This window comes from Medicago sativa, chromosome 4 (genome assembly GCF_051527215.1).
Source record: "Medicago sativa cultivar Bolivia chromosome 4, Bolivia_mono, whole genome shotgun sequence".
Lineage (NCBI taxonomy): Eukaryota > Viridiplantae > Streptophyta > Magnoliopsida > Fabales > Fabaceae > Medicago > Medicago sativa.
Window position 1 is genome coordinate 18,230,330 of NC_140752.1, and position 22,456 is coordinate 18,252,785.

General features: G+C 30.7%; 2 protein-coding genes across 4 annotated transcripts; both read left to right on the plus strand.

Annotated features, from left to right (window-relative positions):
* Window positions 1–1,540: 1,540 nt before the first annotated feature.
* LOC146926892 (two-component response regulator ORR21-like) lies at window positions 1,541–2,415 on the plus strand. Its single transcript, XM_085706987.1, has 3 exons — window positions 1,541–1,844; window positions 1,934–2,010; window positions 2,132–2,415. The coding sequence occupies exons 1-3, from the start codon at window positions 1,541–1,543 to the stop codon at window positions 2,303–2,305; spliced, it is 555 nt and encodes a 184-aa protein (XP_085563113.1). The 3' UTR covers window positions 2,306–2,415.
* Window positions 2,416–16,901: 14,486 nt separating this feature from the next.
* Window positions 16,902–21,883, plus strand: LOC146926893 (DHHC-type zinc finger family protein). Of its 3 annotated transcripts, none has more exons than XM_085700334.1 (8): window positions 16,902–17,274; window positions 19,514–19,606; window positions 19,689–19,790; window positions 19,990–20,067; window positions 20,151–20,249; window positions 20,335–20,430; window positions 21,200–21,343; window positions 21,461–21,883. In XM_085700334.1, the coding sequence occupies exons 1-7, from the start codon at window positions 16,975–16,977 to the stop codon at window positions 21,311–21,313; spliced, it is 882 nt and encodes a 293-aa protein (XP_085556460.1). In that variant the 5' UTR covers window positions 16,902–16,974; the 3' UTR covers window positions 21,314–21,343; window positions 21,461–21,883. The 3 variants fall into 3 exon arrangements, with proteins under 3 accessions (XP_085556460.1, XP_085556461.1, XP_085556459.1); XM_085700335.1 differs by having other exon boundaries at window positions 21,456–21,693; XM_085700333.1 differs by having other exon boundaries at window positions 21,200–21,883.
* The last annotated feature ends 573 nt before the right edge of the window (window positions 21,884–22,456 follow it).

Sequence of the window (22,456 nt, forward strand, 5' to 3'; positions counted from 1 at the left end):
AATTCGATTTATTTTGGTCCCTTAACTTCTCTCCGTTACACATTTTGGTCCTTTCTGTTAGTTTTAATTCAAAAACGTTAGGTTTTCTTCATTTTCTTCTGGAAATTTTTTGGGATTCTCGTTGTTGAAGGTTGATGGAGATGATATGAAGATGAAAAAGAGGAGAAGAAGATGAAGAAAACTTAACGTTTTTGAATTAAAACTAACAGAAAGGACCAAAATGTATAATCGAGAGAAGTTAAGGGACCAAAGCGATACTACCTAAATAGTTAAGGGACCAAAAATGCAATTTAACCTTGAATTATTAATAACCCTATAAATAATAGTGGAATTAAAGTATCAAATTGTTTATGTGTCATTATGTGTCAAAAATAAAATAAATTGTAAATAAAAATTTGACACCCGGTAATGTGAAGTTCCCTACAAAAAAAAAAATTACGTTAAAAATAATTTCATTAACGAAAGTATGACAATAAGTCAAATGCAAAGACCATAGAAATACAAGGTACAATTTTTTTTTTGAAGGTACAGTTACACTAGATAATTAAATTATTAATGACTTTATAAAAAATAAAATAGAATGGAATTAAATTAGTAAAAAATTTACGTGTAAAAAATAAAAGAAAAGGAATTGTAAATAAAAATTTGACACCCAATAATGTGTAAGTTCCGTAAACATAGTACAGCTGTAGAAATTAAGGAAGCAATGAGACAATTAATGTCTATTATTATTATTCCCGCTGTCTGTCTCCCGCGTATTAGGAAACTTCCCACAAACATGGTCGGTTTCTTTTATGACCGTTGGAATCACAAAACCCTAAACCTATAAATATATCACTCACTCACTGTCACTTTCTAGAAAGATCACATTCACTCGCTGTTCAAGAATTGCAGTCAAAACCCTAACCCTACATACTATAAATATATATGTGTTTCTCACTTTCTTGTTGAAGAATTACTCTTCGATCAACAACACACTCTCAAGAACTGTTTTTCGTTTGTGTTTCCAGTCTTCTTTTTCATAAATTGTAATTGCTGTTTCCGTTGACAACCCATCATTCCCTGCTGGTCTCAAGGTTATTGCCATTGATCATGACATCACTTTCCTCAACTCTATTGAGGATATGTGAAATCGATTCCATTATCAAGGTTAGTCACTTTGTTAATTTCACCTTATTCAATTCTGAATTTTCTATCTATGTTCTTACTTTTATGTATTTTCATGTTTGTTTGTTTCTTTCTTCATTCTTATGCATATTTTTATATTTTTCTTTATTTCAGTTACCAAATGTAACACAGCTTCTGATGCCTTTAATTTGTTGGAAAGAATGGACTGTTTCGATGTAATGTTGATTGATGCTCATATGCCAAACATGGATGTTTATGACTTTGTCCAAAATGTTACCCTACAACTCAACATTCCTGTCATTAGTAAGAATTTCTTCAACTTTTAAACTAGTTACACATTTCACATAATTTATTCATATATATGTACTTAAGAAGTGTGAACTGACATTATTATTATTTCTCTTTTGTAGTGATGGCTGTTGATTCCACAGAAAGTTCTATTATGAAGTCTATTGAATGTGGGGCTTGCGAATATTGGACTAAGCCTTTTGTTGAAAAACAGTTCAAGACCATGTGGCAACATGTTATAAGAAAAGGTTTGACTGAAAATAAAGAATATGAAATTGTTGGAAGCTTGGTTGATCAAGAAAATAGAAAACGGGGTAGAGAAGATTCTAATGTCTCAAAAGAAACACTTGCAAAGAAGGCCCGTTTGTCTTGGTCGCCAGAATTGCATCAACGATTTCTATGGGCAGTCAATCAACTAGGCCTTGATAGTATGCTTCTTTCCTAATTCTTTTCTTTGCTTTGTTTGTATTATTTAACAACTCAACTTATGTCCATTTTTATCTCACTTATCTTTCAGAAGCAAGACCCAAAATGATTCTCAAAATTATGGATGTTCCTGGTTTGGGTGTAGGACATGTTGCTAGTCATTTACAGGTTTGTTTTCCGAAGGAGTCTAATTAAATTATTAATAATATACTACATGTATTTTGAGTGATTTTAAATTGAAACTTATAGAGTACTATTGTTAAAATTGTGATTGCAATGTCGTTTGCAGAAATATAGGATTCATTTGAAGAGATCGGCTGATGAAACAAAACACGGGAAGAAAAAAACTAAGTGGAGTGATAGCTCTCAAGCTGAATGGATTGATCAAAATCGGAACGATGACTTTCTAGCTGAATGGATTGACTGTGGGGCGGGATCCTACCTTCACAACCTTATGGCCTAGATGCCGTTTAATTAAAGAATTCTTAGTTTTTTATTTTTATGATTAGTTTTACCTTGCCTTAATGTACTCTTGTTGGTGAATCAATGAAAACTTTATTTTGATTGCATTTCTATAGCGATATTTTCCATTCTGCAAAGTGTACTCTTAATTGATGGTTGAGTGATTTTGTTCATCAGATTTCATAAAGATATTACAGAAAACGCAGTTATATATCAATATTACAGTGGTGACTTCTTTATGCAGACAAGTATAATTAATTAATGATGATTTACTAACAATTTTTTATCACCTTGCTGACATAGCCTAACAATACCACATCACATTGTAGCAGGACAGTCCAATAGAGTCTGAAATATTCATTAATGTGATTCTTACCAAAACTGTCTGGCGAAATCACTTCCTTTGTTGTAGTCAATTAAGGAAAGTTATCTAGTAATATGGTATTATAACTTTGGAAACTCAGGCTCTTTGACGTGTAAATTACTAAATTACCAATACTAGCTGTTAATATATTGCTACTATTATTACTACAACCGGCTTGAATCTCGTTCTTTCAGTCTGTTCACTTCAGAGACCAATGTGTAAGGGATGCTGCCTTTCAATGGATGGCTGCAGAGGAGGAAATAACGAAAGAAAATATGTTGAGGTATAACAGTGAATTTTAAATAGCCATTTACAGTGTTGTTTCATGTTTGGATCAATAATTTTATCACCATTGCTCATGAGAATTCACTTCGTTAAGCTTGGATCAATAATTTCTTTGTTACTTATATTGGTTTCAGTCATTGAAACTTTCTAGCCGGAATCAACTATCTTCTAATAAGTAAGATAATCTTGAATAGTTTATTTAATAAAGTCATCTCATCTTTTGTTTATTTCTTACAAATAATTCTCGATCTAAATATTTAGCAATATATTTGCTGTCACTTGCAGAGAATCTAACAAAAGATTGATGGTGATGCTCTAGGTGAGGTTTGGTCTTTAACTTAGAAATTAGAATCCATAAGATTCATAACTTAGAAATTAGGCTTGGTCTTTCAATGCGAAGAAGAATTGGTGGATGTTTGTAATGGAGTGGTTCTTGGGAGCGTTTTTTTTAAGGAGAGAAGGATGGTGAGAGTGGGAGTGGGAGTGAGGTGGGGGAGTGATCCGAGCTACACAGTTAAGGAGACATATTTCTTGTTGAATGCGGAAGATAGTGAGGAGGCAGGGTGGCTATCGGATCGGATGTGTGGAGTTCGATGATCTTTCAAGATAGGATATAATTGTGCAATAAGTCAATGGTTTGTGAATCTTTTGGTTTGTTTGGGAGTAGTAAGTATTGAGTAGGAGTGTGGACTGGCGAGAAGAATAATTTCATTCAAAACTGCAAAAGCTGGTGTGGATGAGTGTTTGTGTTGGTGTAAGTGGTTCTGTACTGAAAAATCTGTTGTAGAGGACCTGTTGTCGCTAATGTTTTTGGATCCGTTCATAGACAATTGCAATTTGTGTCTGCTGCATTTGCTCGATCGGCTGTGGTTGCATATCGTGTTCAGATGGAAGCTGGTGCGTTTCAGCCTTGTGGTCAAATTGGAGCTGGAATTCATTGCATCTGTGTAGATGTGGTTAGAGGCACGTTGGGGATCGATATTATTCGGTCTGGTCTGGTGAAAAATACAATATTTTTTGCCTAGAATGTTTCATACCTATGTTGGTTTTGGTCTTTGACTATGTAAGTTCTGATAAATTTTGCAGGTTACATAGTGGGGCTAATAGTTTTAAGGTTATATCATGGGACTCATGGGAGTCATTTAGTTTGTGTCGAGATATTTGTCTGATTTCAATTTTTTGTAGTATATTTAATTCTAATTTCATCAACAAGTGTGAGAACATCAAGAATTGCATGTTAATATCGATCAAAACAATAAAAGGAGAGAAAACAATAAAAGGAGAGAAAAAGAGTAATTACATAATAAGAGTGTAAGAAAGAGTGTTATCCAAAAATTATCATAAAATGATTGTACAAATATCATTTTCTTTTTGTATATGCTATAATTGATAGAGGCATTCATGCTTTGTGAAAGGGAAAGTTTATATAGCTTTTTAAGTGAGTTGGGTTCATGATAGATCCCGATGTTAGACAAGCGTTGAGTTGCCTTTTTTCTTGTTATCGTTTATTGATGACCGGTTTCCATGATTTCAAAGTATATAAAAAATATATTAAGGAAATGCTAACAAGTGTCTTTGGGTACTTGTTTAGAAGTCAAAAGAAAAAAAAATTCCTTGTAAATTGTGTATTCAACACATAGAAACTTCAAAAAGGAACTTATTCTACATAAAATTTGTAAATAGTTTCATCTTTTGAATCTTTAACAAGTGCACTTGTTAGCATAACTCAATATATTAAAATGATTTAAAATAATCAAAACAAATAAAAATGAACTTTATTTTGTTTCTTCATATTTTAATTATTTTACCTTTTGTCAAAATATACATATTTTAGATATTGTAAAATAAAATATTACTTAATTTTAATAAATGTTAATCAGATATACCGAACTAAATCTACGTATTCTTCATTATTTGGTTCGGTTCATATTTTGCATCATGTTTTTCCTCTATTCTCTGCTCAAGCTTCAGCATCAAGTTTCACCATTAGTGACGTATCCAGGAACCTATATTAAGTGTGTAAAATTTATATTTTCGTTAAATATTTATATAAAACTAGTTTGGACACCCGTGCCAAGCACGGGTTAGATTGTCCACTATTTATTTTTATTATATAAACATTAATTAAATGGCAAATTCATTGTTTTTATACATAATATATTAGTAGCACGTATTGTTTTTTTTTTGTCAAGTAGCCTAGTGTCTAAAGCTCACACAATTTAATTGTGGAGAAGTGGAGTGTTCGGGGTTCGAACTCCGGCCTCTGCATATAATATGCAATATCCCTACCAACTGAGCTAAGTGATAATAGCATGTATTGTCATTGTGTTATTAATTAAACATTGTATATTAATATTAACCCATGTAACGCTGAAATAATAATCTTTAACGCGGGAAGATCTCACGCGGATAACTAAAATCAAGTCGGTATTTTTAATATGGATATCGATAATAAATGGATTTATCCAAAAACAAAGCAAAATTGATTATGGAGATGAGTTTTTTTTGTGTTCTTCCTATAATTTGGGGGTTAGGGTCTCAAACTCAACCACGCATATACAATGAATTATCTCTACCAATTAAGTAAAGCTCACAGAAAATTAATAAACTTTTTCGTTAAAAAAAATGAAAGCAACATTCTATATTTTTTGTCAATTGGTCTCCATACCAGATACCCTTATATATATACACCCTCCGGTCACCATTATAAGCAAAAATTAATATTTTAAATTCATTCATTAAATGATGTATGTGGTCTATAATAAAGATCATATACGTTATTAGTTATTAATTGAATGAATCTAAAATGCAAAGTTTTGCTTATATTAGTGACCGGAGGGTGTAGTTTCTTTCAAATTCCATGATCTCTTTCACGCATATACTGGATTCACTTAACATCTAACGTGAATTAGTAATTATTCAATCGTGTAAAAAATAAGTATAACAAATAATAATAAAGACACCAACTATTTAAGACCAACAAAATATCGTCAAAAAGGGGTTAAAATAATACTCAATAAAACATAATATTAAAGTTCGACATATAAAAAACCTATATCATCTAGAACGACCAGTTAAACGTTCTGAAATACACCACGGTACACAACATTAGTGGTCTTAGTGGACACACGGTCTTCTTCATCCGGTATAAGTATTTTCAATCCCATTTTGGAAGTGACTTGAGTGAAAAACGGTTTGGAAAGATAGTTTCCAACAATAGATGACGACTGACCTTGACTTTTATTTATCGTGATTGCGAAACATAAAGTCGGCGGAAACTGTCTCCTCGTTCCACATAAGGAGACTTACTTGGTGAACCACCTCTTTCATATGATCCTTCACTTGTCGAAACACATAGTTAGTGGGAACTGTCTTAACCAAGGACTCATTAAGTGATTGACCATCATTACTCGCACTGTATAATGAAATATATATATATATATATATATATATATATATATAAACACGCTAAAAATATTTGTTTGGTATATAACAAAAATATGAAAATAAATTTAAACAATATCGTACAGGAAATGCTTATATTGATTATTAGACTCGTTTTGCGTGTCGTATATATAAATTTGTGCAAATTTCGGCATAGAATCCGACTCCGGCATCATACTACCCATATGATGATAGTTTTGACCTCTAAGGACAAAATATGCAGGTCCATCTCCGTCATTTGTTGTACGATCAATCTTACCTCACATTTATGTGAATGAAAATATACTATTGTAAGCTCTAATATTATCCAAATAGTGCTTACTCTTTGGATAATCGCCGCATAACAAATTAAATAAAAGTTTCAGAGGTTTCTGAAGGTGGGGAAGGTGCACCTTTCCCTTCATGCAACATAACGAAAATTTAACATTACCTTCACTTCCGCTTCATTCAAAACGTTCACCCAACAACATCTTTGCACCACACCAACAACAACACATAATAGGGTCTTCAGCATCAAACAATATTGTACAATTGTGAAAATTCGATGTCACTAATCGCTTCTATGAAAATAATAACTATATCTAAAATAATAGCAATTGAAAATCATACATTCACACTAAACCATTTCGTACAGGAGCGATTTTGTGTGGATGGTAGATCCACCTGATGTAATAAAAATGCATATGATAAGAAATTAGTTTGTAAGTAGGGAAAATCTCTAACATTTAGAGTTGAAATTTCCATCCAAGAATCACAACATATAACCTTACTTAGTCCTTGTGTTGATACGCTAATTTTACTATGATATACCTTGAGTGGTTGGAAAAATATCTAGTAATTCATCATAAGATATATTGTTGATATCAAGAACCATCGATCTTAATAAATCCCCTTGACTGGACATGCGAGTAAAATGTCTGTTATATGTAGCATTGTCACTGCTTCCAACAATGACCTCATAATACATATTTCTATATGTTTTTTTTATGCACAAACAAATTGTATATTTATAAGAATCAATACAAAATATTTTTCAATATATTTGATATAGTTATGTCGGATGGTAAACATGTTATATATATTTTTCCTTGAATAAGGTATGCATTTTATATTTGTCAATAAGTATTTATATATAATACGTAAACGTACTTATTCAAAACAAGTAATAAAAATGAGTCAATGTTAAAAATAAAAAAAATACATCGAACGTATATATCGTTCCGTAGCAGGGGTATTGCACGACGTTGTAGGATGAGTTTTGGTTTTATTTCTTTTACGACGAAAATACAATGGGTCCTCAACATCGATGTCTCTATCACGTTTAGGTGTGCATGTTAAGTTACTTTTAGGATCCTTTGATGTATGTCTCTCAAAACGTGCTTCCGCCGTGGTCAAATCTGAACATAAAGAATATAAAATGTAAATTATTAATAATAACTAAGAATGTAAATTAGAACCACCAAGATTATGTTGAAATAATTATAAAGGGTTTTTATATTATGTGCAAATTTGCACATGTTAAGAAATTTAAAATGTTAATTTTGTCTTAGAACTTCCGTGTTTTATGTTAAATATATAACTTTTCAATAAATAATTGATGTTTTTCAATAAAAAAATTACTACTCTTAGTTGTTTTAACATGTGCAATATTGCACATGTTACACAAACTCAATTACAAATTATTGTTTAAATACAAAGACTCAACCATCACATAAGTTGAATTAGCTGCAAAATTGATTTTGGTCTTGATAGATAGAAAAGTGTATAATTCATGCCCATCCAAATATACAATCAGATAGTTCCAACTAATAATTTTTTCAGAACTTCCAATAAAGTTAGTGACGCAAAATACTGCCATTTAAGAATAACATTATAATATCAACCAAATTGTATGGATCGATATTAGATTGAAGAGGAATCATGAGGAAACTCTTACACAATCAAGAAAAGCTGAACCAATCAGGATGCCCAATCATTAGGTTTTGAGTTTGGGATCTCGAAGGATGCGTAAATATAAAAAGTGGACGTGTTTAGCAGCAAGTCTATGTCGATGTCCTATGGGTCGAATTCAAACTACATGATTTTTTCATTCTGCATAGGCGATCGTTTTGCACTTGCCGTTGCTATTGTGAGTTGGTTGTTTGGTGTGTCAGTTTTGTATATATTAGAGCAACCCTAAGGGTGGACTTCATATAAGAGTATTTTGTGGGCTGCATCAAGCCACATCATCTTGAAGCAACTCATTTGATTTTTACTCCAATGGTGCATCAAATTTAACTTATAATAATATTATAGTCCTCCTTTTGGGTCTATCGATGTTCAGTTATTTGCAATTTTTCTAAAAGATTATATTAACTAATGGGTTGATTATAATTTGTTTAATTTAAAAACCTAAATAATTACAAAAATCGAAAGCAAGAATGTATATATCCAAACAACCAAAGACCCCTTCAAAAATCAAAATTAAGATAATAAATAAGGTACTTGTCGAAATCTACCTGGAATTACGATGTTTCTGTTGCTGTATGAGCTTCCTTCTTGCTCGGGCCACTCTTGCAGCTAAAATATTCATATCAATTCTTACTATGGACACCAAATACCTAAGGGGATATCAATATTGGCAAAAATCTGAAAGAATCAATATAGATGAAGTTGCTAATGATTTTTTTGTTTGGGTTACATGAAGCTGCTAATGATTAAGATAAAAAAAACATGAACTATCAAGGGAACAAAAAAAGAAACTTGATGCCAAAATAAGATCGGGTGTTAGTAGGTTGCAAATTAGTGACTATTTGAAGCAAAAAAAAAAATTTTGTTTGTTAAGGGAATGAAGCAATGTCTTCATGTTAGTTGTAATATGTTAGCTGAAAAAATTGAGAAATCTCGCACACTCTTTCGGAGAGTGTTTTTTTTTTTAATAGAGAATGATAAATAAATGTTAACATATTTTTTTTTGGTACAAAAAAAGTTATAAATTAAATTAAATTTGAAGAATTTATCCAAGTCTCCAACACTTCTCATCCAACACCCAATTTTTTAATTTTCCCACATTAGGAGAATTTTATACCATAACAAAATAAATAAGCCTTCAAAACTCAAGTTTTGATCCTCGAACATTTTCCGTCGCAAAAGAATGGCAAGGTTTGAGGATCTCCCGTCGATGCTTGCAGGATCTCCCTCATTTCCAAGACTTTCCTTTCTGCCATTGATTCTGATATCGTATCAAAAATCTTTCTCCCTTTTGACTCCCAATTCATTGAATCTATAATCTCATTGCTTCCTTCCGTCACCAACATTCCTATCAAAAATCATCTTTATATTACTTTTTATGACTGCCTTATCATCATCGACCATGGTAAAAAGGTATTATTTTCTCATATTTTGAATTTATCAGTTGTTGGTGTTTTTAGTGTTTAGTAAAAATGCTTATTAGTTTAGAATTTATGAAATGGAAAGTTTTCAATTGGAGAGAAAGATTAGAAAAAAGTGTTATATGCTTGCAGCTAGATTTCTTGCCATTGCTTGTGATACATATCGATAAATATTGCAACTGGACTATTATGCCTGAATTCAGGTTTGCCCTTAATAAACAATTATCCTCATACTAAATATGTAAATCAATGGATCAAATTCAACATTATTTAATGTCTGAATCCAGGTTCCTTTGATTTTGGTATTAACTCTCCGATTTTGAGGGGATATGAACCAGTAATATGGACTTGAAGTAAAGTTTGAACAAATATTTCTAATGTATATATGTTATGTTTATCTCTTACATCCCTCGATTGAGTAAGGTTTGATAAACACTAATCTAATCACTTTGTTCATTTTCTGCTTCCTTTGATTTTGTTTCCACTGTTACTTACTTTTTAAGCATCAACTTGCCCCATTTTTTCTTCATTTTCTTGCTTTTATTTGTATCTTCAAATTCTTCCATCGTTGTTTCAACTTTGTTCTTTCACTTTTCTCCCACAATTATTAATTCTATGTTCTTGAATCTTTCATTAATTTTCCATGAAAGATGCTTTAAGCCCTTCATTTCTTCACATTTGAAAAATAAATGACCTTAGGATTTTTCTCAAGATTGTGATTATAGCAGCCAATATTTCATTAGGATTTTTCTCAAGATTGTGATTATAGCAGCCAATATTTAATCAAACTCAAGACCATTTGAAAAATAATATAATTGCTATAAACTCCATCCTACGTTTTGTTGTTTGAGGTTGAGATATTTCCCTAATCTACTTTCCTTTATTTCTATTATGTTGTTATCTTGTATACATTGCTCTGATTGTCGCTATAATATAGAGATCTTGATTGTAATCTGACCATAAATCAACATTTTCACCCACCAAGCCCAATAATGTCTTGGCATCAACATTGTATTGGGAAAAACGTATGTCTCATGCTGAAAAGAAATAAGACATGAAAATAGTTTACAAAAGAGAGGATTCCCTCACTTTTTAAGACAATTGTTTAAGAATGTTCTAGACCAAGCTCATATCATGTGGGCATGATTTTTTTATTTTTTTTTTTATAAATAAATCTGAATCCATAAAGTCTCAAATTTGAAACCCTAGCAATAAACTATTCGTCATTAGAGGTCCGACACTCCTTCATGATCCTAATCAACTTTATTTGCTCTCTTGTTTTTTCAAGTGTCAAAATGAAGCAATTAATGGGCTTGAATCATTATTTTTTTTTTACGAAAGGATTGAATGATTGTATTTACAGTGTTATTGGTCAGTTGTTGTTGATTGATCATACTCCCCTCGTCAATTGAACTTTTTCGGTTAAAAAAAAACAATAAACATGTTGAATCCACTCTTCCATCTATTCCTGAAAAAACAGGTGTAGTAATTTTTTTTTCATAAAAAGGGCATTGTTTGCTTGGCATAATATATGTTAGAGTACCCCGTTGTACTCTCTAATTATGTATCATTTTGCTTATTAAAATTAAAATATTCAATCATCATTCCATTTTCTTTTGATAAAACGTCTTTTTTAATTATGATTTAATGCACACAATGATTATAGAAATCAATTAATATTTTTAATGATTTCCTTAATGAAAAATTTCATAATAAAAACACTAAAAATGGATATTCATGTAAATAAAAAACAATAATAATTATTTGTAAGTATAATAGAAATTTTCACAATAATAATTAGCTTATTTTTAACTTTCATTTAATATCCTTCAAAAAAAAACTTTCATTTAATATTTGAGGTTGACAATTTTTTTTCCGTTCAATTTTAAATTCGCAACAACATAGTATCAAAAAGTTATTCGACCATACTTTGATTTATTCTTTTTTTTTAAGAAACTTTGATTTATGCTCTTGATTACCAAGAACTTGCTTGGTTTGATGAGTTTTTTTAAGGATGGTTTGATTATTTATTGGTTATTAAGAATAGTAGAAACCTGAATTAAAGAATGTGATGAACACATGTATTGAAGAAATATGAAAAAGAGCTACAAATGATGAGATCTAATTGATGAATTTTTTTAAGGATGGTTTGATTATTTATTAGTTATCAAGAATAGTAGAAACCTGAATTAAAGGATGTGATGAACACATGTAGCAAGTCAATAAAGAAATATGAAAAAGAGCTACAAATGATGAGATCTAACTGAACACAAATCACTGTTTTTTCTTCAATCATAAATAGTTTATAATGCAATTAACGTGTGTGTGTGTGTGTGTAATAAAAACAATTTAAGATTCTGGAGTTTGGGTTGTTCAACAATGTAATACTAATCCTAATGGATGGCATGAGGATCAAGATTAAGACACAAATAAGAGAATGACACCTAACTATATATTCTTGAATAATTTAGAATATTTCGTGATTTTTTTTGAGATTGGAGCATTTAAATGTTTCTACAATTTGTTTACCTTTAATGTAATTAATTTATGATTTTTATATTCCGTGATTTTTTTTGTGATTGGAGCATTTCAATGTTTCTACAATTTGTTTACCTTTACTGCAATTAATTTATGAGTTTTATTTTTAAAAAAAATAAAAGAGAGCTTTTTTACGATGGTTTAAAGGTTATTCAAGAGTGATTGACTATGAAAAAAAAGGGAAACTTACAATATATTATTATTTATAGCATATCATAATTTTTTTTAAGATAGTCTTGATTGGAGCATGACAAAGTTTCTAATTTTGTTTTTTACATTTAATGCAATTAAAGAATGTATTTTATTTTATAAAAAGGAAAAGAGAATTGTTTTTATGTTGATTTGAAGGTGATTGACCACAAAAAATGATAAAATTTGAATTAATACATATCTCGTACATTAATACATATACAACTCTACAAATGTAAAAATTCATTCTCTCAAAAAAAATGTAAAGATTCATTAAAATATAAAATTTTGCACAAATAAGAATATACAACTTTAATCAATTTTGTAAGATATACAACTGTACACTTTTTTTTAGGAGCATGTTGTAGGTTTAGGGTTTAGTTTATTTGGAAAATTATTGAATTATTAGGCCAAATTTGTAATTGGACAATTTTATATTGCAAATTTTTGTATTCTATTTGGCCAAATTAGTTGGAAACTTAATTACGTCAAATTTGTTTTGCCCAACTTTATATATGACAACATTTAAAATATTAAAATTTGAATTAAGATTTTGTCAAAAAATTTTGAATTAAGGTATTTCATTTCATAGGCTCCATCAATAACAATATAATTTTTTTACGGGAATCATACTAATTTATTATTGTCACAGATGGAGTAAAGCTTTAATGACATTATATTACTATCATATTCAATGACCACTGACATTATATTACTATCATATTCAATGACCACTATTAGTGAAGTGTCTATTTTCATTTTCTGCATCACATGTATTTATAAATCGAATCTCGCCCGTTCAACTACATTCCATTTATAATAGAATTTACCTATTTTATGCTATATACCAATAAACCATGTTAATGAAATTACTAAAGCAATAACGATCAAGCGAAGGATTTCTTTTTTAGTTTGCTCAAATAGAAATGTGTCTCAGTTTTTCAGTGTTCATACACGACTTTATTTATTTTTCCGCAATCAACACCAACACCTATAACGTATAGAGGTAATATGAAGGCTATATTGAATAAAAAAGACTCTATTAATCAGTTTAAATATTTACTGATGACAACCATCGAAGTCTCTTTAGTCAATGCAGTTGCAATATTGTTTCTAGTCTGAAGCTTGATTTCTCTTTTCTTGCTGCTGGAGGCCTGTTTGTTATGGGTACAAACAGACATGGCTGAGATGGTTGATACATCGTATTGTATCATTTCTTAAGATGCAAGTCCATTCCAAGGTTATTCCTGGGACATTCTCCTACAATAAGAGGTAAAATAAATCAGCATAGAATCTTACATCGTATATTTAAATTCATATTAAGAAATGTATCGATGTATCTTATAATAATACAATCAAATCTTTCTTTATATTTTGTCCTAAACTTATCAAGGAACTTTCTTCATCCGATATGTCTTCTCCTACACATCATTTGACTCTACTTTGAACATGTAAGATTTCTCAACCATATCAAGGATTTCTTTAGGAACACACGACACATCATTTCCCTCGAAAATACCTTGGTATCACATCTGGAACAAACTCAATAGGTGTCATATTCGATTGAACCAAAAAAATTATAAAATAAAAAAAATAGATGAACAAAAAAAACTATCTACTATAAAAAATCTTTTGTAAATAAAATAATATAAAAAAACAGAAAAACATAACAAAACAAATAAACAACCTTTATTCATTGTAACATAAAAAACAACATTGTTCATATCTCTCACAAACCACAACCAAAAGATTCAAACCTGATATTTCAATTTTTTTCGAATGGGAAACATTAGAAACGGAATCGATTTTCGGTGTCATTTAAATTCTGAAGAGATGAGAAGAAAAAACAATAGAAAAAGAAAAAATTAAACAAATAAAATAGAAAGACAGTAGAGGCTATGATGTGAACAAATTGTTAAGCCACAAGTCTAATTTATAGAATTTTTTATAGAGTAATTTGGTAAATTAACATGATCTAATTTGGAATGAGATTAATTACACGCGGCCTGTGTTTTGCAATCACATTTTCTTCAGTTGCAACTATTCCGTAAAAATAAGTTTAATTCCTTGTTCTCTGTTTTTTTTCCCTTCTTTTCATTTCATATTTGATTTGATTTCCTTTTTTTTGGTTGACTTCCATATAAATTAACGGTCCTTGGTTACAACTATTATCTTACATATGATTTTTCCCTATTCATAAGGAAATCAAATAATATTGTATTCAAGTGTTTTAATGTCACTTTGAATAAAATATCTCTGACATGATTTCAACCAAATAAATTGTTTCACATATTTTTTGTCAAAAAATATTGTCTCACATTGTTAAAAAAAACATTGTCTCACATCATCATTATTATATTATTACTAAAATAAAAATACAAATAAAAATTAAGATATTAATTTTTTCTCATAATTGTTTGGCCTTCAATAAAATATATGTTATTAAATTATCTCACAATTCACAATATTATTATTATTAAAATAAAAATAAAAATTAGTTTGTTTCATGAAATCATTAATTTCATAAATTCATTAGTTCATATTTACATTTCAATAAAATATATTTGACATTTTTTTGAAAGAGAAATATATTTGAAATAGTCTTAACCAAACAAATAGTGTCACGTTACTATAATTATTATGAAATAAAAATAAAGATAATAATTAGTTCATTTCATTAATCCAATATTCCTTTATTATTCCTTTTTTCATTAATTGTCAAATGCATGAAAATGCTTGGTTTGGTTTATGATGCCACATGTCACGTTAAAAAAACAAATGTATGTTTGGTTTATGATGCCACATGTCAACACCAAGAGAAGAGAAAATTACTTCCATAATGGGACATGAAATAGGTCCTAAATTTATATTATATAGATTATTTCATAGTTAACTACATTTAATGATGTGTTGTGATAATTAAAATAACAAAATTGTCCATACATAGAAATCAAACTCTTTTTCTTACTAATTTTTGAGTGCTACTATACAGTACGACAGATTCAACACACGAAACGGCACGACATGTTCATTTAAAGATTATATTAAAAAAATATTGTTACCAAAGAAATATTGAGATAATACACCGTCTCAGTTATAATACACATGCAAAATTTATATGGATAATCATCACCACATGAAAAGGTGTTTTATGTGATTTATCATAAGAAAAATCTAGGACGGGTGACATTTATCATTTTGGGTCAAATCAAAGTTAAGAGAAAAAAACTAAATAACATCTATAAATATTCGTACAAATTTGACGACAAATTATGTCGTACGTTTTATCATTTATTTATATTTTAAACTGCTGAATTTTAATTTTGTTTTCTTTTATCCAATAAAAAGAGTTTAAGAGAATATATCATTTTCTTTTTATTACAAAAAAGTCAACCACAAATGATCCAAATCATTCTTTTTACAATACATATTTTCAAATGATATGAGACGAGAAGGTTTCAACTCCAACCCCTACATCTCTCTCTCTTTTTCCTTTCTCTCTTGTGAGCCGTCGCAAAAACCCTAGTTTCTTCTCCTTCATCCACCAAAGAGGGGTGATTTAGGGTCAATTTTTGACCCAAAATCACCCCTCTAACTCGTTTTTCTATTTCCCTTTTATTGAAATAAGTGATTTTCACATCTATTTCGTTTTATTTTGTGATTTCGCCGTCTTCGTGCGACGTTGGTTGTTTGTCGTCTTTGTGCGACTTTGTTTGTTTTTCTTGTTTCTCCCAGGTATTTGATCGCTTCAGATTGTCAGATCAGCTTCGATCCAGTGCAGATCCAATCAATGACTTTGGCGTCATCCACGTTGCAGATCCGGAAACATGGTTATTCCGGTGATTTAAATATAGTCATATGCGTAGGCATTTGTACTTTGCCGTTTTATGCTATTAACATGGATGTTGTGAGCCTGTTCATAAATTCATCCTTTTTGTTTTTAGCGAATTTGCATTATATCGATGTACTCTTTCAATTTGAATGAATGAATATCTTTTATTTTGTCAAAAAAAAAAAATGATATGAGACGAGAGAAACTTCTAGTTTTCTTATTTAAAGTCAAAAGTCACTTTCTATCCAAAAAAAAAATAGTCAAACTATATTAAAAGATTATTTATTTATTTCTTTATTTTATTTTAATTACAGTAACTTATTTTTTGGAAAGGTTTTAATTTAATTATTACTTACTATAAATACAAAAACAACAAAAAAGAATTCAAAAGAGAAATCCAACTACCCACCTAAGATGAACAAAAATATAAAATAAAATAAAATAATCACCTTCCTCTTACATTATATCAATCTAAGAATCAAGCAATCAATAATCAAAAATTTCAATAGAGTAAAATCAAAGAAAACTTTACTATCTTAAATTTAATTCATTGTTTGTTGAAAAAAAACACAACTCACACCAAACCCAACAACCTTCCCTTTCCATCCATTTCCCAAACCACCGTCGTCACCGGCGACGCCACCACCATGATCGAGAAAGCGAAGCAGCAACGCGGCGGCGGCGGCTTCGCGTTCTCGTTTCCGGTAACCGTCGTCATTTCATCAATCGCTTACATTTACATCTCCACCGTCTTCGTCTTCATTGATAGATGGTTTGGTCTTTTCTCTTCACCTGGAATCATAAACGCCGTCGTTTTCACCGTCATCGCTTTCATGTGTGTTTTTTGTTACCGTTTAGCTATTTTCACGGATCCGGGTCGGGTTCCGTCTACGTATACGCCTGATGTTGAAGATAATACTATTCCTATTCATGAAATCAAACGCAAGGTGATAAAAATTGAATTTTGCATTGTTATGAATATTGGGTTTTTGACTATTTTGTTATTTTTGTCTTCTTATTGTCTTTTTTGTTTTAATTTGGATTTTTCTTGTTTAAATTGGGGTTTAGAAAATTAGTTTAATTTATATACACCAAGTTTTATACGAGCTTAATGTGTTGTCATATCAATTAATGAGCTACGACAAATCACGTGGCAACACTTCATTGATGCACGTGTAAAACATTGTTAGATTAAGTTTGATACACTGTCAAGTGTAAACTTTTACATTGTCAACAAAAAATCTGTTGTATAACTTTTAAAGTAGATATGATTAATGATCCATTGGTTATGATTGATTGACCGATATTCAATAATTCCGACGTGTTTTAGTTAAAAATCGCTTTTTGATTTTTTACTTACCACTGAGCTGACAGCTCATGAACTAATTTGATTGTTTTGTAGTTATAAATTTTTGTTTTGTTTTTTATTTTAGTTTTTATTGATTATTTATGTGTGATTTGTTATGTGGTGAGTTTTTGGAAGTTTGTGTTTCTTGTTGTAGAAGTTTAGCTGAAATTTTCATAATGATTAGAAAAAAGTGACATTTTGTTTTGTTGTTGATTTAGCTTCACTATGAGTTTTAGAAAAAAGTGACATTTTGTTTTTGTTGTTAATCTGCGGTGGAATGCTTCCCTTTTAGCTGGATAGGTTAAGCAATAGTAGGAATCTGTTAATGTAGTCTTGATCAAGGTTTTGGGAGCTTGGCAGTGTTGCGGTTACTTCATAATTCTTAGGAAAGTGCTTCTTGTTACATATCACTGTTTAATGAAACGCAAAAATAATTCTTCATTATTAGATTTATCTCCAACCGCAACCTGATTTCCGCCACCTCCCACTATCATGATGTTTTTTTTTTAAAGTGTAATTCTTGCGTTTCCTAGGTGTTAGTCTTCGCTCAAAATAGCATACCTCTAATTCTTAATATTGTAGAAAATTCCAGTTGAGTACAACTGATGCGCGCACATTTGTGGTTGCGATGCAATCGTGAAGATATTGAAAACCTTGACGTTGCAGCCACAGAGTATCTGCCAACCCCCAAAATATTGTTGCGGTATAGCGGGTGGCCGTACGGCCGCTACACCGAAGATTAAGGAAACAATACGAGAATAGAAGAACATACAAAATTAAAAATGTGATTAGAACTGATCCAAAATAAACTGAGGTAATGGCTATAAGTTGAGGGCATATTTGGGGTTTTTACCGGAGTTTCATTGTAGTGGCCATACTAGCCAATACAGTCACTACTAAACAAACGCAGCACAATGGGGTTTCATGTAGCGCCTAAGTGCCACTGTTGATCATGCAGATTAATTTTAACCTTCTTTTTGTTGTGTTTGTATTTGAGAAAGGTTCATGTTTTGTCATTTTGTTTTTTATAAGCAGTGTTATGTCATGTGTTGATGTGTTTGGCCTTCTGTTGCGTTATATTCCTAAGAAAATGCTAACTAGTTTCCCTGGGGCACTAGTTAAGGAATCAAATATGGTAAAACTTTCTTGAAAGGTGTGTAGTCAAACTCTTAAAAGTATAAAAAAATGTTCTTTTCAATGCAAATTTTTCCTTTTTGTTTTCCTTCACTAGTGCCCCGGGGGCACTAGTTAGCATGACCCATATTCCTAATTACCTATGAGTATGACTAATGTGTTGGAATGAAAATGATTTCAATATGTTTGGTTTGACTGGGATTTAAATTTTGTATTATTCCCCTAGAAGCTGATATTTTTCCACAGACTAAGGTTTTACTTTTTATTATAAATCCTAGTTAATTAAGCCCATATTCCTAATTAATGCTCATATGCTGGCTTTTAAAGTGGACTGTCGTATATGCGGTTGTCTTCCCTTGAAAGAGGTCATCTTTACTAATAATGACAATGTTGTATACGAGTCTGGCTATAAGGTAATACTAACCCGCATTTGATGTGGTATGGATACCTAGTACACAATATTTATTTATTTATTAAAATATAATTATAATTTCAATTTAAAGATTAAGATAAAATTTAACAAGTAAAATTAATCCAATGGCTCACTTAATATAACATTCTACTTCGTTGAACCATTCACGTGGCAGAAAAAGGAAATATTTCTGATCTTGCAAAGATTCCCATAAACATGTGATTGTGTATCAATTCTGAATACCATGAAAATTAACTTTCCAGTGATGTTTTTTTTTTGGAACTGTGAGCAGGGTGGAGATTTGAGGTATTGCCAAAAGTGCTCTCACTATAAGCCTCCCCGTGCACATCATTGCCGGGGTTGTAAAAGATGTGTTCTACGAATGGTATGCATGATCTAAATCATCAATCAAGTTTTATCTTGGGCTTTTTGGATAATGACAAAAAGTGTTGTTTATTGGTTGTAAGGATCACCATTGCATTTGGATAAATAACTGTGTCGGTCACGCAAACTACAAGATCTTCTTCATTTTTGTCACATATGCTGTGATTGCCTGCATTTACTCCATGGTATGTTTGTTTATTTTATTATATGCATGACTTAGTTTTTATAATAGTTATGAATTTCCTACCACGTTGTATTTGCGTGAATGAAATCTGTGGCCTGATTTAGTTTTCTCTTCCTTTTGATATTTTTCATGGTCTGTGCTAGATTTGATGGTTCTTTTGTTTGACAATCTTTTTCGTTCAATGTTGCTTAACTTTGTAGGTTTTACTTGTTGGTAGTCTAGCTTATGATGGTATACACGATGAAGACAAAAATGGCGGCTCTTTCAGAACTGTATATGTAAGTTCTACTAAATACAAATATGCATCTCCCTTCAGTAAAGTAAACAATTTTATTTTCTCATGAAATAAACTTTTTTGCAGGTTGTTTCTGGGCTCTTACTGGTCCCTTTAACTATATCATTATGTGTTCTTTTAGGATGGCATATCTATCTCATTCTACATAACAATACCACGATAGAGGTTATGACATGCTTTTAATTCAAAACTGTTCTTTTATTTGACCAGAATGATTTCGATTTACTCAATTAGGAAGTTGTGTTGGCAGTATTATGAAGGAGTGAGAGCTTTGTGGCTTCAAGAGAAGGGTGGGAGTATCTATAAACATCCATATGACCTTGGCCCGTATGAGAATTTGACATCTGTAAGTATTGAAGATTATGCTGCTGCTTCTTTTTTTTCTGTATCTTTCCTGTTTTTTCTCCCACCCTGCTTTTTTCTCATTGAACTTCATTCATTTGGTCTTTTTTCCTTTCTGCAATCATTTGGTCATTTTTCTTTCTTCTTTCATTTGGTTCATCTTTTTTGAATAAACATTTGGTTCATCATGATCATATCATATGGCATCTTTAATGATTGAGTTTAGCCATGACTTTTTCACTGATCAGCCTAGCTATTATTTGAAAGCGTTAAACATAATTCAACTCAACTGAGGTCCATCTTATTGATGTGATAATTGACGGTTGTTCTTTTGTATTCTGAAATCAGGAGAGCATTGTAACTACATATTCATATATTGATTACTCTGTATAGTATTAGAATGTTAAGCCATTTATGTTTGCATAAAGAAACATATTATTTGAGATTAATTACTATGTACCAACGATGTAATTTTTTTACATGTGCATCCAATCAAATAGCACATTACTATAGTATTAAAATCTACGCCGCTTAACTGATTATGTGAAACTACGTATTTTGACTTACTGATACTATAATCAGATGTGAAGGTGACAGATGGAACATATGTATGTAAATATACGTTTTGCTTGTTTTTGTGATTGAACTATTCAATCATTAGAATTTTCAATGGTCTCCCTTTTCTTCAACTTCTTTTTTATTACTGAAGCAAACATAGAAGCTACATCTACAAAATGTGAGTTTAAGCTTCTGTTTTGTTTATTTTTTTGCAGGTTTTGGGACCAAATATCCTTAGCTGGCTGTGGCCAACAGCAAGCCATATAGGTTCTGGACTTAGGTTCCGAACCGTCTATGATCTCACTAAAGGTGCATCAACATCTAAGTGAAGTTTTCACGGTGCTTTGCAGTGGACTTTGGTAATATATTTCATATTAACATTTGTTGAGAAGAATAATTGAGTACTGACAATGCTAAATGACTGCCCAAATTCAATGCCTTTTTAACGTAAATCACCAACAATTGCTGAAGTGTAGGTGTTCAAGACCTGTTTGCTGCATATACCCGAGGCAATTATGTAATGTATAACATACAAGTTTTTCTTTCTCCTTTTTTTTAACCCATTTGTTAGACATAGATTAGGCTTCTTTTCATCCTTTCCCCATCTTCCAGTCTTGTTAGGTTTTGGATGATGTGGGGTTACAGCTGTAGAGTTCTGTTTATAAACCTAATGTACAAAAAGAAAAACGGCTCATCAAGGTGCTGTAAAGGGATTGCTTAACCATTGTGAAAAGTTGTATCTTAGAACTGTATTTTATGTATCTTGTAATTGGATGAAATGTGCTGTCAAGGGATTTTGCTTAACCATTGTGAAAAGTTGTATTTTAGAACTGTATTTTATGTATCTTGTAATTGGATGAAATATTAACATAGTTATATTACAATTTCTATTGTTGATAGTAGTGCTATTATTCTGTCAAAAAATAGAAGAAAAGAGTTGTGCTGTTATTCTTTGTAATTTTTGTCATCTAGTTTGTGCCACGTGAGAAGAAAATGAATTGGTTTTTAATCCCTTGACTGTATTTATATCACAAAATGAGGCATATTTAGATTTGAATTTGGTGGAAAATGAAATTAAGTGTGGCTTTTGTCAAAAATGTGGTGGGTAACTGTGATTTTGTTAGTCTCATTGCTGATGCATGAAAATTGAAGTATTTGACTAATGAATAGTTTTTTTAATTTGAAATGCTTAAAGAGTACACTTAGGGCACTCGGTAACAAGAACTTGTTTAAATACTTGCTGATGCTAGTTAGGATATCTATTATTTTTATTTTAGAAAGTGTCAGCTCATTAAAGGTAAACTATAACTTACAAATAAGAGATTGTGGTGTACTTGGTTGCTTGTTACATGAGTAACTCTTTAACATGTCAAGCATTTCCAAATATGCTCAATGAATGTTCTAAAACATTAACATTAACATTATATACAATTGACAAGAAAGATACAAAGATAGGTTGAATAGCTTCATCC